At 38.6% G+C, this 13,304-nt stretch overlaps 1 protein-coding gene and 2 non-coding genes across 6 annotated transcripts in view; 1 reads left to right on the top strand and 2 right to left on the bottom strand.

Annotated features, from left to right (window-relative positions):
- The window catches only part of LOC149740100 (rho guanine nucleotide exchange factor 17-like), a 30,000-nt gene extending 16,824 nt beyond the window's left edge, over positions 1–13,176 (top strand). For 2 of the 4 annotated variants that reach the window (XM_089872545.1, XM_089872547.1), the window contains 19 exons: positions 478–572; positions 2,240–2,355; positions 2,826–2,947; positions 3,075–3,166; positions 3,894–4,051; positions 4,524–4,607; positions 6,453–6,598; positions 7,219–7,322; positions 7,549–7,593; positions 8,418–8,528; positions 9,457–9,721; positions 10,278–10,380; positions 10,654–10,750; positions 11,064–11,209; positions 11,474–11,612; positions 11,744–11,995; positions 12,054–12,150; positions 12,364–12,479; positions 12,648–13,176. In XM_089872545.1, the coding sequence (XP_089728671.1) occupies positions 478–572; positions 2,240–2,355; positions 2,826–2,947; positions 3,075–3,166; positions 3,894–4,051; positions 4,524–4,607; positions 6,453–6,598; positions 7,219–7,322; positions 7,549–7,593; positions 8,418–8,528; positions 9,457–9,721; positions 10,278–10,380; positions 10,654–10,750; positions 11,064–11,209; positions 11,474–11,612; positions 11,744–11,995; positions 12,054–12,150; positions 12,364–12,448 (2,257 nt within the window). In that variant the 3' untranslated portion in view covers positions 12,449–12,479; positions 12,648–13,176. The remainder of the gene's footprint in view (positions 1–477; positions 573–2,239; positions 2,356–2,825; positions 2,948–3,074; positions 3,167–3,893; positions 4,052–4,523; positions 4,608–6,452; positions 6,599–7,218; positions 7,323–7,548; positions 7,594–8,417; positions 8,529–9,456; positions 9,722–10,277; positions 10,381–10,653; positions 10,751–11,063; positions 11,210–11,473; positions 11,613–11,743; positions 11,996–12,053; positions 12,151–12,363; positions 12,480–12,647) is intronic. The other 2 variants (XM_089872546.1, XM_089872548.1) reach the window with 2 other exon arrangements.
- On the bottom strand, positions 9,839–9,928 carry Trnai-uau (transfer RNA isoleucine (anticodon UAU)). The gene is given in 2 exon segments: positions 9,839–9,874; positions 9,891–9,928. It is a non-coding gene; the product is annotated as a tRNA-Ile (tRNA).
- On the bottom strand, positions 11,244–11,333 carry Trnai-uau (transfer RNA isoleucine (anticodon UAU)). The gene is given in 2 exon segments: positions 11,244–11,279; positions 11,296–11,333. It is a non-coding gene; the product is annotated as a tRNA-Ile (tRNA).
- Positions 13,177–13,304: the final 128 nt, after the last annotated feature.

The following is a 13,304-nucleotide window of genomic DNA, read 5'->3' as shown; positions in this document are numbered from 1 at the left end:
CCAGCAACAACCACTTTAACCACAATTGGTGCAAGATTCTGTTGCTTTTTAACACCGATCGTAGCAGCAAGGCGTCAAAGGCTGATTTTGTGCGATTACAGCGAACATGCACGACTGCCACCTTGACCTTTCCCAGCGACAGCTTGTCTGGGCTCATTATTAAGTTATGCAGGAACACACTGAGCTGTTGCTGAGGCTTAACTTTGGCGTATATCAAAAAGTCATTTCGCCAATAATGACATTGGTCTTATCTGACGTACCAAGTTGACAATATATCCTGTTAAAAAGTCACCCAATCAATGTCAAGTTATGAGCCTGATGTTATAAATTATGTATTCGGCATTCCGTACGCCTGACTTTGTTATTCAGGCCAGCGGTTATTTTTTCTCTTCGATTGCAACTAATTCAGAAATCAAAATCTGACAGAAAAATCCATAAGCAATTAAAATTGATCACGCAATTATAAAAACATTCTAGATGGTCCATGACAACTGATAGGATCATGGTGGATTTTACGAGCAAATACAAATTTCTTTGGAAGTTCCCATTGGAAGACGTTGAACTGCTGAAAGGTAAATTGCTGAATTGAATAAAATAACTTTAAACGGGTATGAGCTAACCTGGGGAATGTATGTAAAATGCTTTAATAAACCTTGAAAGGCAATTTTCATATGATTTGTTTCATATGACCAACAATTTAAAAATACGTCCAATAAATTATGTTTTATTGTTCAAGAACACATGTCTGGTAAATTGTTTTCAAATACCAGCATATTGTTGCTCACGACTTGGGTTTTCCCGAGTCCGCTGGCAGAATATTGTTTTCAAGTTTACGTATATGTGTGTGTTAATGAACGAACCGCACACTTATGGTTCTTCTTAGACTCAACTCATATTGCGTTCCACAAATTATAATGTTCTAAAACTTTCATGAACGAGTTTTCCACACATGAAAAACAACAAAAGAAACGTTTTTAAACGTGGTTAGTTGACAAACCAACTCGAGTGCCGCGTTTTAACTCACTGTGGCATCATAAGGCTTAGGCGGCTTGGTGTCAGGTGTCCTCTTTGCATACCCACGTCTAATTATATTGACTGACACCAACACATGAGAGATTCGCTATAAACATCTTAGCCGGAGTGCCGCGGCCTGAGCTTAACTGTACAGTCGCTGTCAATTCACGTCAAACCAAATTGACGATCGCCATAATTACAGTTTGCAGTACATGATTATTCGGTGACTTAGAAATACACGCAAACTACTTCCTTGTTTTTATTAAAAAAATACGTTATTAAATTTAGCAGGTGCGTTAAAAGGTACTTTTTAAACACACAGACAGCGTTTTAAAATGATCTTTATTCGCCCCCTCGTTTATACAGTACCAAAAAATGTTTGCAATTACATTTAATTAGCTAGTACCAAATCAAGTAGTCTATTTATAAATTAAACCAATAAAGGTGACAGCTGTGATTTTATTATTGATTTTCCTGATGCAAAGAGATTGAAAAATCGCTGAACCTTTGGTTACAGTTTATATGATTTCATCGCTTTAACTCTGCTTCAACTGCATTTTTCCCCGAAAAAAAACACTAAATCGTCCGAAAAAAATATGCTTTACAGCCATATCCATTCGTCGCAGATATATAATGTTATATAGTCTTTCTGCAAAGCAATCGTCACGTCCGAACGCGTGCAGATTGGGCGGGCAACATTCTTCGGCGCTTGTTGTTTGTTTTGCACCCCCTCCAGATTACATAGGAAAGTGCTCGACTCCGTTAATGCTTCGAAGCGGTTGCTCTTTTACAGAAGATTAGAAGCAGCCGAGAGCGTCGCAACCAACCGAGCAATGCGAATTTGATACAACCGCGAAACGATACAACGTAAACATATATACGACGAGAGTTTTGCCAGTAGCGGTAAAATTATGTAACGTCCAGGAAAGCGAATTCAAAGCACTGAAGTTATTGAAATAAACAACAAAACTATCAGTGCGCCTATTACTTAGTCGAATCCACTCGATTTACAAATATACACAACATATTTATTAGGGTGGGGACACCTTTAGCGTCGGTGGTGTAAAAAGTTTTAAACCACTGTTAAAATAGCTCAGCAAAACAAGGTAAATATAAGCGGATTATTTTAAACGTAGATCGCTAAACATTCCCGTTTTTTTAACTCGATTTTTTCTATTTTACGCAATGAGCCGTTATTTCAATGTTTTTTATTTAAATCTTACAGGCAGTACTGGTCCAAACCGCCAAGTCACCGAAAAACAGCTGCAACAATTAAGATGCGACCATGATCTATTGATACAAATGGAAAAACTTGCATCTGATTTATCAACCAGCCATCTGGTTTGTTCCGTAAACAATTTTTAGTGAATCATTTTAATGGTGTATTTCACAAACGCGTTGCATTTGCTAAGACTACAGAATGGCTTTATTGTTTCATATAATGTTGTATAGTAGGGTGTGGGGAGATGGGACACCTTTTCATTTTGTTTTCTCTTTCCATTTAATAGTAAACAAAGAACATTCAAAGGATTATGAAACCGTTTCCTTACGACTTCCACAGACCGTTGTTAGTTGTTAAAACACGATCAGGGTATTTAGAAATTATGTGTTAAAGGTGTCCCATATTTCTCCACCCCACTATAATTCACTTTTAAAGGTTCATATTTGCCACTAGCCATATATTCCACATAAAGCATGTTAAATCGGTTGTTGCAACATTGTATAAAAAATACAACACATGCCTCAAAGCGTTTAACATTCCGCCGCGCATTCCGTTTATGTTCCAACCAACCGTTTGTCATTCCATGTAGTTACTGGATGAAGCGGTGAAAGATTTGTTGAGTCAAACCAGCCAGAAAATAATTGAGAAACAACAGATGACGATGCACGGGGTTGGTCTACCAGGACGGTTAGAAATTGGAATATCAACCCCGTAAGTGCTTTTCTACTTTTTGCGCCAATGTTTTGTACCTAACAAGTTACAATTAAATTTCTGCAATTTCTGCAAAGTTTGCGTGAAATTTTGAGTTGTTTATCGCTTTATTTTTGTTACGTCTCAGGGATGGTATGAAGATGTTTCAATTCGAGTTTCAGAGCGAAGACAACAAGACTCAGTTCGAAGTTCTTTTCTGGAACGCAAAGAAAAATTTCAGTAAGTTGGTCAACACTGCAACCGGAAAATGTTGTCAATTACGCGACTCGCGCTGGGCGCCATTTGTTGATTGAATTCGGCCAAGTTTGCCTTGGCGACGGCAGATAAATAAACTGGGGAAGAAATTTTATGGGAATTTAATACACACCGAGAAATATAGCGCAGTGGCGCCGTTAAATTGAACCGCAGATCACCAGAGAAAGTTTACGGGTCGGTGGTTCCTTTCGTCGTATGTCCTAATTACCGAAACTAATGGGATATTATGATAGAGCGCCACGCTGCCAATGTCGATGGCTTTTAGCATTAAAGCGAAGCCTAAGAGAAACAAACAAATTGATTGAGACATGAGAACTTTGCTTCTTGTAATAAGCTGCGCCGTCGTTTCGGATTAATTCGGATTAATCCGAAAAAGACGTATTTTCAAGAAGGTCAACCAAAACACCATACAGCTATATTGCTGTCTTAATAGTTAGATACCAATCAATTTGTTTTTGTTTATCTCGTGAGAGTTGTGGTGTTATGTTTCTTTTGCTTTGGTGTTTATAATACGTATGCTTTCTTTATCAACATATCGATTACTCAATTATAGATGTCATAAAATAAACGTCAAGGAGCAAGTAAATTTAAACATCGGGTCTTAGAGAAATTAACGCGTTTAAATATTTTTGTTTACACGGAACGCGAAGGTAGGCAGTATCTTTTTAAAACAACACTCTATTTTTTCCAGACCCCCAAAAGAGCCGGTGGGACCCGACGTTTATGAAGGCAATTCCCATCAGCAAAACGCGCAATGGAATGCAGTTTTCATGCGCGGCGCCTAACGTTGACACGTCTCCTGGTACAAGGGAGGTATGGGTTTGCAACACTGACGGATACGTTGGACAGGTACACTCCTATGATGTAGTACAACTATAATTCCGAGTTACGCAATCCCAAATTATGTGTAACAATTATGGAAATCCGGACGTTCATCACAACCAAAACTAAATAAAATAGACTGCGCAAGTGCTAATGATGGTTTTTACTACAGCTAAACAAAAATGGCACGACCATAATTACAAACACCTTCACTTTGATAGTAAAACATCAAGTTTAGATGATTTATCATTAAGTTTACCAACAGGAACATACGAGATTCCTGAAGTATCTCCACCTTACGTTAACATCCTTTGTCGACTTTCCTGATAACTTGCCGTTACATTTCATGGCCTAACCCGACCGTAAAAACAACTATTGAATATCTCGTCTTCCTGTTTAACTTCCTGTAACATGTAATAACCCACCTGTCGGAACAAACCTTACGAAACCAAGCCTCTCAAATATCCGGCACTTGCTAAACCCGGAAACTCTTCCGCAGATTTGCTTCCTCAGTATTGAACCTGAGACCCTTCCAACGAAGTCAATAACAGTTTGCAACTCAAAAATCTGCTGTATCGCTCAAGTAAGTCACTGTTTTCTGCTACTGTTAATATTAGCCATAATGTAATTCTTGAATTAGCCAGTAGGGCAATTGCTAACATTATGAATGAATGCAACTTATAAGTCACTGTATACTATAAAACATTTTATCTGTAACCTAATTTTAAAGTCACCTTTAATCATGACAAATGTATATATTACCCTTTTTGCATGGTCACTTTTATGCGCTTAAGTACTCGCATATATTTACTCGCAAAAACAAAGTTAACACGCATAACGTCATAAGCGTGTCATTTGCTGTAGAAGGTTGGTTGTTACTCGCATTATGCGAGTAAAGAAAAGTATAGTGCAGTTTCACTTTTGAGAGCCTAATATTTTTCGGGTATTATTTTTACAGTTTTTAGTTGATACGCGCATAAACCAATGACCATGCAAAATAACGCGGTAAGCGAGTTATCATATGACGAGTTAATGCGAATCGCTATTCGCATTAACTTTTTACCATGCAAAAAGGGTGTATTTGTTTACCCTAACATTAAACAATCATTTGTTTATCTGTTTGATAACAAAGATCAAATTAATTAAAACAACGAAAAGAATAAAACTTAGAAAATACGACAGCATTAAAAGCGGCTACTAAACCAAATACCAACCATATATTACTGTATTACTGGAACATGAAGTTTTCCCATACATAAGAACGTTACCTACGATTTCACTAAAATCTAAAACAACAGCAATGTAAAGTGGAGAAAATCTGGATTACCAACTCGTTTGTCTTGATGCGTTTAAACACAAACCGCACGAGAGAAAATTTTGTAAATAGTTCCCTTTAAGTGTCGTTAGGTTTACTGGTGACAAAACATACTGATAAGCTACCGTTTCCAACGGCTGAAAAGGGTTACCAAATTAGTACAAGCATTTTGCTACTTGTGCGTACAGATAGTGTTGCTATTGGCTTTCTCTAAAAACTAAAATAAGTAAGGTGGAGGGCGAATTAACGATGTTTTAGTAGTTGGTCCCATTATTAAATCCTTAACATTATATAGTAGGATGGGGGAAGATGGGACACCTTTTCATTCTATTTTCTCGTCACATTTGGTAGTAAACAAAGAACATTTAAAGAATTATTAAACCGTATGCTCATGACTCCGAAAGACCGTTGTTAATTGTTTAAAACACGATCAGGATATCTGGATATTATGTGCTAAAGGTGTCCCATCTTCTCCCACTTTACTATATAGTTTAATTTGTGCTGTATAGGTATAAATAGAACTTTTCTACTTAAAACGTTGTAGTTCTCCGTAGCGACACCGAGCGGTAAAAGTATGCGGTAATTCACGCTGCATTAAAATCTTATCTGCAACTGGCCCGGCCGCGATTTACGTCACAGAGGCTTAGGTTACGAAACAATACACACTTTTTTTCGCTTGTCTCTCGTTGTATAGACGCTAGAAGAAAATTTTCGCTTACGTAATAGCCTAGGATAGGCGGCATGTACAGCTACAACCAGGCCCGTGTTTACGGTTAATAACATGTTATTTGGCGATTACATTCGTCGAGCAAAGCTTATGTATATTCAAAGTCTTAAACCTGCATGGAGTTCACTGAACCATGGAAGCCTTAAATCCTAAACTGATTTTAAACTAGCAATTTATTCAGGTGGCGTAACATTCTAACATAAAAAACACTCGAGATAAATTTGTGTTATGTATAAGCGGTGTTTTATTCTCCTTAAAACGTTTTCCGATAACTTAGTAACGAGAACTATTTCTAATGTAATTTACTGATATTTGATAAAAGTAGGCCAGTTACACAATCCAAGAGTTATAACACCATGATTTCAACGACAAACCTTCTTTCTCAGGTACCGACGTGGGATAGAAAACTAGTTCCCACCAACACGTTCGTCAACGACATTTCCAAGGCCCCCCTCATTCACTTACCCCACGGTCGTAGAAGATCATCGACCCACAGTAACCCCGCCCACAAGATCATCGCATGGGACGATACGTAAGTAATGCTGCACAAAACATTCGACGCGTGGCATTTCATCGCCAAAGATAAGTTGCTTGTTGCTCGAAAGACCGAAGTGTTTCCTTTCGCGCAATTATCACAAACCGCAGGAAAGACTTTGGGCTCACAAAACAAACATGCCCGCGACAAAGTGCACCGAGCCCAAATGTTTGCTTCTGCGGGACCGAATGACCTTTACTTCCCGTCTTCCTGTCACGATTCCCGGTCCACAACAAGCGGTATTAACGCTGCTATCTTACCCCAGTTTCACCTAGCCCTTGGCAGCTTTCGCGGTATTCACCTTGCATTTCTTCTCTATTTGGTTTTCGCCTGATCACTGATGTATTTTAACGAATACTTTAGTATTTTTAAAGCAATATTCGTTTGGCTTACACGTATATGGTTTACACCCTTACCGCAAACGCATAGCTCTTTGCAGGCCTTTGAATGTGCATAAATCAATATGTTTTGTATTGTTGTGCGGTGCATGACCGGACGAATGAGCTATGCAGTGGTTTAAACTGTAAAGGTTGCTATCAGACCCTATTTCCACAAGTTTACCGTATTTGTGCGTGAATACTAAGATGAGTAATTCTAACCAAGTATTTTCTTTCCAGCGATGATTCAGACGAGGATAACACAAGCCCTTTCAGCACCAACAGCAACTACAGCAGTTACAGTATGAGCCCGTACAGTACGAACAACAGCATGTCAAACTTCGGTAAGCGTCCGATTCAAACTACAAGCAGTTCGTCCGCTTGGTTTCGATTTGGTTGTGCGCCATTGCTTGTGTACACACTGCAGACCACACAAGATTAAGTCTGGGGTGTGTCGCTTTTATTCGTGACACTTGTTGTACACCGCGCACGGGCGTCTACGAGGATAGATATTGGGCCGTGTATATCAGTAAGTTGCCACACCTAGTTAACTTTTCCACGCACGTACAGGGCAGTCGACCAAAGAACGTACTTCGTGGTCGATTCATTCCTCCGGTAACTTATCTGTGTTTTTTATTTCTATTTTCAGCATGGGTTATTTGGCATGTTACATTGGTTAGCTTTCTCGGCTTTTCTTTATAACTTTGTGTGAAGCCACTGCTGGCGTCCTTGTTTCTGCTTTTTGTTTCTTTTCTTTCGCAGGTATATTGGTTATTAGTTCAAAGTCTTTCAACAGTAAAACAAACTTTAAACAATAACATAATCTTTAAAGAGTTAACATCAACATCAAACAAAACACAGCGACATTTAAAAGTTCCATCAGTAACAACAAACAACTATTAAGCTGTAGCTGTAGTTCTCGCTTAAGTACATTGAGAAACAACAACGCTTTAGAAAAAACATAGGTTTTCAACCTATCACACAGTAATAGGGCCACATACCTCAGTTCTTACCGTTACACCACAACAGTGTTGCATCTTTTATCTTCGTGCTTTTTAAGTAACCCAAGGAGTGTGAATGAAAATCTAAAATTGGCAACACTAGCGCGGCATGTCGACCGTTATAGAATTTCCGCATAGCATGAACCAGAACAAACTAAACATTAATCCAGGATTAGTAGCATCACACTAAACAGAATTGACATGAGTCTGCATTAAACCGTTGCAACACACTAATGTAATACGTTACTTAAACAAATCTTAATTTGAATTTTTTTAATTATAGTATTGTAAATGCTTTATTTCCAATCAAAAAAATATATTCTTTATTTCGAATCATTTTTTTTATTAAATCAAGAATATCAAATAAATTCTTTTCCAATTTTGTTCATTTCCACTTTCGTCACGCCTTGTTCTTTTCTTCCACTTCCTATCCTCCAGATGAAGAGATCATTCTTCCCATAATGAGTCCACTTCTTCCGAGCGCTTTCCTTCCAAAAGGATTCGGGTTTGGGGAACCTCCTGCTTTTGTTCCATCGGATGAAGAATCAGGTAAACTACGACCAAAATCAAAATACCTCACCAGTCTTTGGGGAGCAGCAGAATATTGTTGGAGTTGTTTCCAAATATTCCGAATAATTGTGTCATAATTATGCCGAATAGTTGTATCCGAATTATTCCGAATAGTTATATCCGAATTATTCCGAATAATTTAATGAAATGTTTTCTTACAGTTTAAAACAGCCTAAAACTGTTTTTAATGGGATTTTATTATATTATTTCGAAGTCAGCGAACATTATTGATAATCGGTTTTATAGATTGTGTCGATTGACGTTTAAGTTAACTATGACAAATGCAAAAGTTTGATGTGTGCGATCATATACAATACACATATGCTTGCGCGATATTTTCATACTGCCTGTAGCAATACCATCGTGGAAATTCTAGGTCTAAGTTTTTCTGTCTCATATCACCTTGTTCAGTGAATGCCCAGAAGCGTAAACTATCGTTTTGTCGTGGAAGCATTATAATCTTGCTAAGATCTTGTACGTTTGGTGAATTAGTGGTGCTCTTCTCGCCACCGGTAGTTTCTTTCTCTTCACTTCGCCACCGGAATGCGATGAATTCCGAACTCGCAGCTGCACGATAACTGCTTCAGACGTTGTTTGCAATATTTCGGATAATCTAACCTTGTTCAGACATTTGTTTACACGTCTGGCGGTTGTTTGTCAGTTGTTTCACGCGCACCAAGCAAACACATTGAGAAAAGGTGCTTGGGTCGATGTATTCATAAACACCACTCATAATCTATATGACTAAAGTTTCAAATAAATTAAACTGGTTATCTCATTATATCAAAAGTAGAGAGAGGTGTTTAGGTTTTTAATTATCGACATTTCAGCACGTAAATTAACGAAGCTCTCTTTTTTATATAGATGAAATATTGAAAATATTAAACTTGTTAATTTTACAATTTAGATATTTCTCTGTCAACGAATGACGGCAGTCTCCTTGGCGATCACGGGTCACGTGCACCCACAAACTCACTCATGCATGCACTGCTGGGCAGTGGTGCGTTCAAGAAGGACAGTGATGGTTCGACGCTCCATGGGAGCTTGGAAGATCTCTTGAGTGACAGCACATCTTCTATGACAAAACATCCACCTTTAGCTGGGAAGAACAGCATGGGTAGCAAGATGTTGTCCAACCATGGTTCCATGTGGTTGGGCACTGAAGACGGAAAGTAAGTGCTGATATATATGCTGAAAAGAAATACTTTATATTTAAAGTTTTTTTGTATAGTGTAGATGGCCAAAACTTAATTTCGATCTTAAGGTTGTTGTTTAGTTAAATAAAAACGTGCTCCAGGTGAGGCTCGAACTCACAACCTCCGCATGTCTCCGATACTGTTATATAAGTACGGCGCGCTAACCGATTGCGCCACTGGAGCTTACAGAATCTCCGTTTGCAATTTATCAACTGCTTAGAGAAAATCCCAATCCACTCTACGGCGATTGCGGGCGTGTCAATCATGATTATACTTACGATCATTTAAAGATTTTCATCTATCTAACCACGCAAGACTGAATTCCATCCCACCCAAACCGGATACAACCGGTGTTATCTTGCTTCGTAATAAGCGGACGATGACGATGATAGATCACCGCAGAGCTGTATCAGATTGTGATTCACCTAATTGCAACGCTTCTTACGTGACAGAAACCATTTGGTCTCAACAAATTAACCGCGTAGCAGATTACCGCTTCGTAATACCTTAAACCTTCTTTCCTTCCACGTAGAATCAAAGTGTACTCCACCGTTGAAGCCATCAAAGGCAACAAACAGTGCGTACATTTGAACCACAACGCATCGGTCCAATGCATTCTGCATCGGGATGGTCAGGTAAGTCAATATCAGAAACTTTCTTACACTTCATCGGTTTAAACGTTCCCTTTTACGGAAGCCGACCAGACACAGACACCCAACACGTCAATCAAACCAGCAACCTACCTCTTAGCGGAAAGTGATAAATTAACTTCTTGTTTTCAAGAATTTAATCAATTTTTGCTCGTACATGTCTATCTTGTTGTATTCCGCACCACCTGCGTAACGCATCGATAGAGAGATGTTATCTATGCACCGAGACCCAAGTTTTAATGGAATCTTGTGTTGCAGGTATACGTAGCTTTGAGCAACGGAGATCTCATCATATATTTTCGTGATAAAGCGACTGGTCACTGGGACTTCGACAACAAAAAGAGCATTTCACTTGGTGGGTTTGAACTACAATTTTATATTTAATATCGAGATGACTAATATTATGTGCCGTGATGTGCAAACTTGGAACAAAGTCTTAATTTTATACTCACTCATATAAAATATAAGCTGTGCTATATTGCCTGATAAGAGACCTTTATGCAACCATTATCTTTATGCACATTGTACAAAATTGATCTTTAGATAATTAAAACCATTGAAAAATAAGTGACAACGTTTAATTGGATGGTTTCATATAAAGCGCAAGTTTAGGGACACAGTATTAATTTGATATATGTTTTTAATAACGTTTTTCGCTGATGTACTAGGTACTTCCCCGAACCCGATAACAAGAATGTTGGTTGTAAACGAAAAGGAATTGTGGTGTGGTTGTCAAAACCAAATCATGATACTTGATATGAAAACTCACAACGTAAAGTCGTTCTTCGCAGTAAGCCAAGACAGCAAGCGACAAGTAAGCTATATTTTATAAAAGGTCGTTAAAATAGTGCTCCAGGTGAGGCTCGAACTCACAACCTCCGCATGTCTCCGATACTGTTATATAAGTACGGCGCGCTAACCGATTGCGCCACTGGAGCTACTGTGTATTTAATCTCAACTGATATTATACGAAATAACAATGCGCTTTTGTATATTGTTGCTGACGACGGAGTGTATTGTTTTAAATAGAATATGACGCACTGTATTTTAATACAACAAAATTCACACAATGATTCAGATCTTCTGCATGGTCTCTTCTGGTTATGGAGTCTGGGTCGCCCTCGATCGAAGATCGCAAATCAAGCTTTTTCACAGTGTTACTCACGACCTGTTGGCAGAGGTGGATGTCTCGCATCCTGTTAGCAAGATGCTTGCGAGTAAGTTGTTCTGTGCACCCTGTGTTTGGCATAAAGTCTGCGCTTTTAATTTATACTTTAATGTTTTTTAAATTGCCATATTTTTTATGTATTGGCATGAATTGTTTTTATTTGATCTTATTGTAACACAGGTTCCGACGCCATCATCCGACAACATAAGGCTGCGTGTCTTCGCATCACTTCTTTACTTGTATGTAAGGACCTCTTGTGGGTAGGCACGAGCGCTGGAGTCGTCCTCACGTTGGCGCTACCGAGCGTTACAGCCAACACTTCTTCCCTTTCGCTACCAATTATACCACAGGGTCTGACGTATGGCCACACCGGTCACGTGCGCTTCATTACGTCAGTAGATGTCATGGAAAAGGAAACCCCCCCGCAAAGAGGTAATAAAGCATATAATAACAAACCAACTTTAGTGTTTAATGCTTGACCTGTGTTTAGGATCACGAAGATCATCATCGACGAAGCGGCGATCCTCATCTGCATCTACATCCAGCCAAACCCGGTCAAACACGATCATCATCAGCGGAGGAGACGGGTATGTTACTTACCATATTCTAATTATAAAATGTACGCAGCTGATAGTATTTGCTGTTTGTTGTCTCAATTACCAGACTGCTATATCACAGTTACCTGTTGTAGCTTAATCACTTCGTAACATTTCACATACAGCTCCGCACAAGTTAAATTATTGCTAAGATTGGTTTACTTAGTATAATGCTGTTATTTAACAAACTAATGTTTGGATTAGATACGAAGACTTCCGGATGAACTCAGCAAGCGAGGCAGCTGGAAGAGAAGACAGCACGAACCACTTGTTGTTATGGAAGACCTAGCGTCATTAATTCATCTACAATAAGTTGTTAGGTTTGTACTAAATTAAACTTGGAATTACGTATGCTCAAAAGTTATTAGCAAGCTATGTTATTGGTTTGGTAAGGTAGACATATTGCCATTCATGATATTTTGTTAGACATATACGTTTCCGACATCTAACGATGAACAAAAAATGTGAACGAAAATGTTGTTTTTTAGACGTAATTTCACTGTGGAGCAGCTGCGTCATGGCAGGCCAGGATTTAAACCACTAGAGGTAGTGGTGGGCACAAACTTGTAACTTTCTAAGCCATTATCGTGACCTGCTTCCCTTGGTTGGGTAGTTACATACGTTCTTCGTTCATTTCTTATTTATTTTACAACGGATGCGGTTTTGGATGACATCATGAGAGTACTACCTGCTTCATTCCTCGAGGATGACTGGATTTAAACCACTTCTATCCTGTTTTTTTTTCTATTCACATCGTCACCTTGGCATGACCTTGCACTTCAGCGGTTCACTCCGCACGAGTAACAAATGCAGCCGCTACCTAATCTATTCTGTAACTTTTGATTTGTTCTTGGTTTGTTCGTTTACTATGATTTTATGTATTTTAAACAGGTTTGTTTTGCGTTTTACTTCTAGACTGATTCATTTTTATCATTTTCGCGTATCTTTGTTCTTGTATTCGCAATGGCCGTTGAAAATTCACTAAATCTATCTGAAAATATACAAATTTGAATGTAATCTAGTTTGTTATAAATAGTAAACGGCAGTCGGCAGGATAAATGAGGTTCACGAGGAGCCTGGACCATTTGAATAGTCGAATTTCTACGAATAACAAGGTTGCCTAACTTGCCCTACTGTGACTCTCT

The sequence above is a fragment of the Ciona robusta genome, chromosome 2 (genome assembly GCF_009617815.1).
Source record: "Ciona robusta chromosome 2, ASM961781v2".
Lineage (NCBI taxonomy): Eukaryota > Metazoa > Chordata > Ascidiacea > Phlebobranchia > Cionidae > Ciona > Ciona robusta.
The sequence above is the reverse complement of the archived record's forward strand: the minus strand, read 5'-3'. Positions and strand labels throughout refer to the sequence as shown.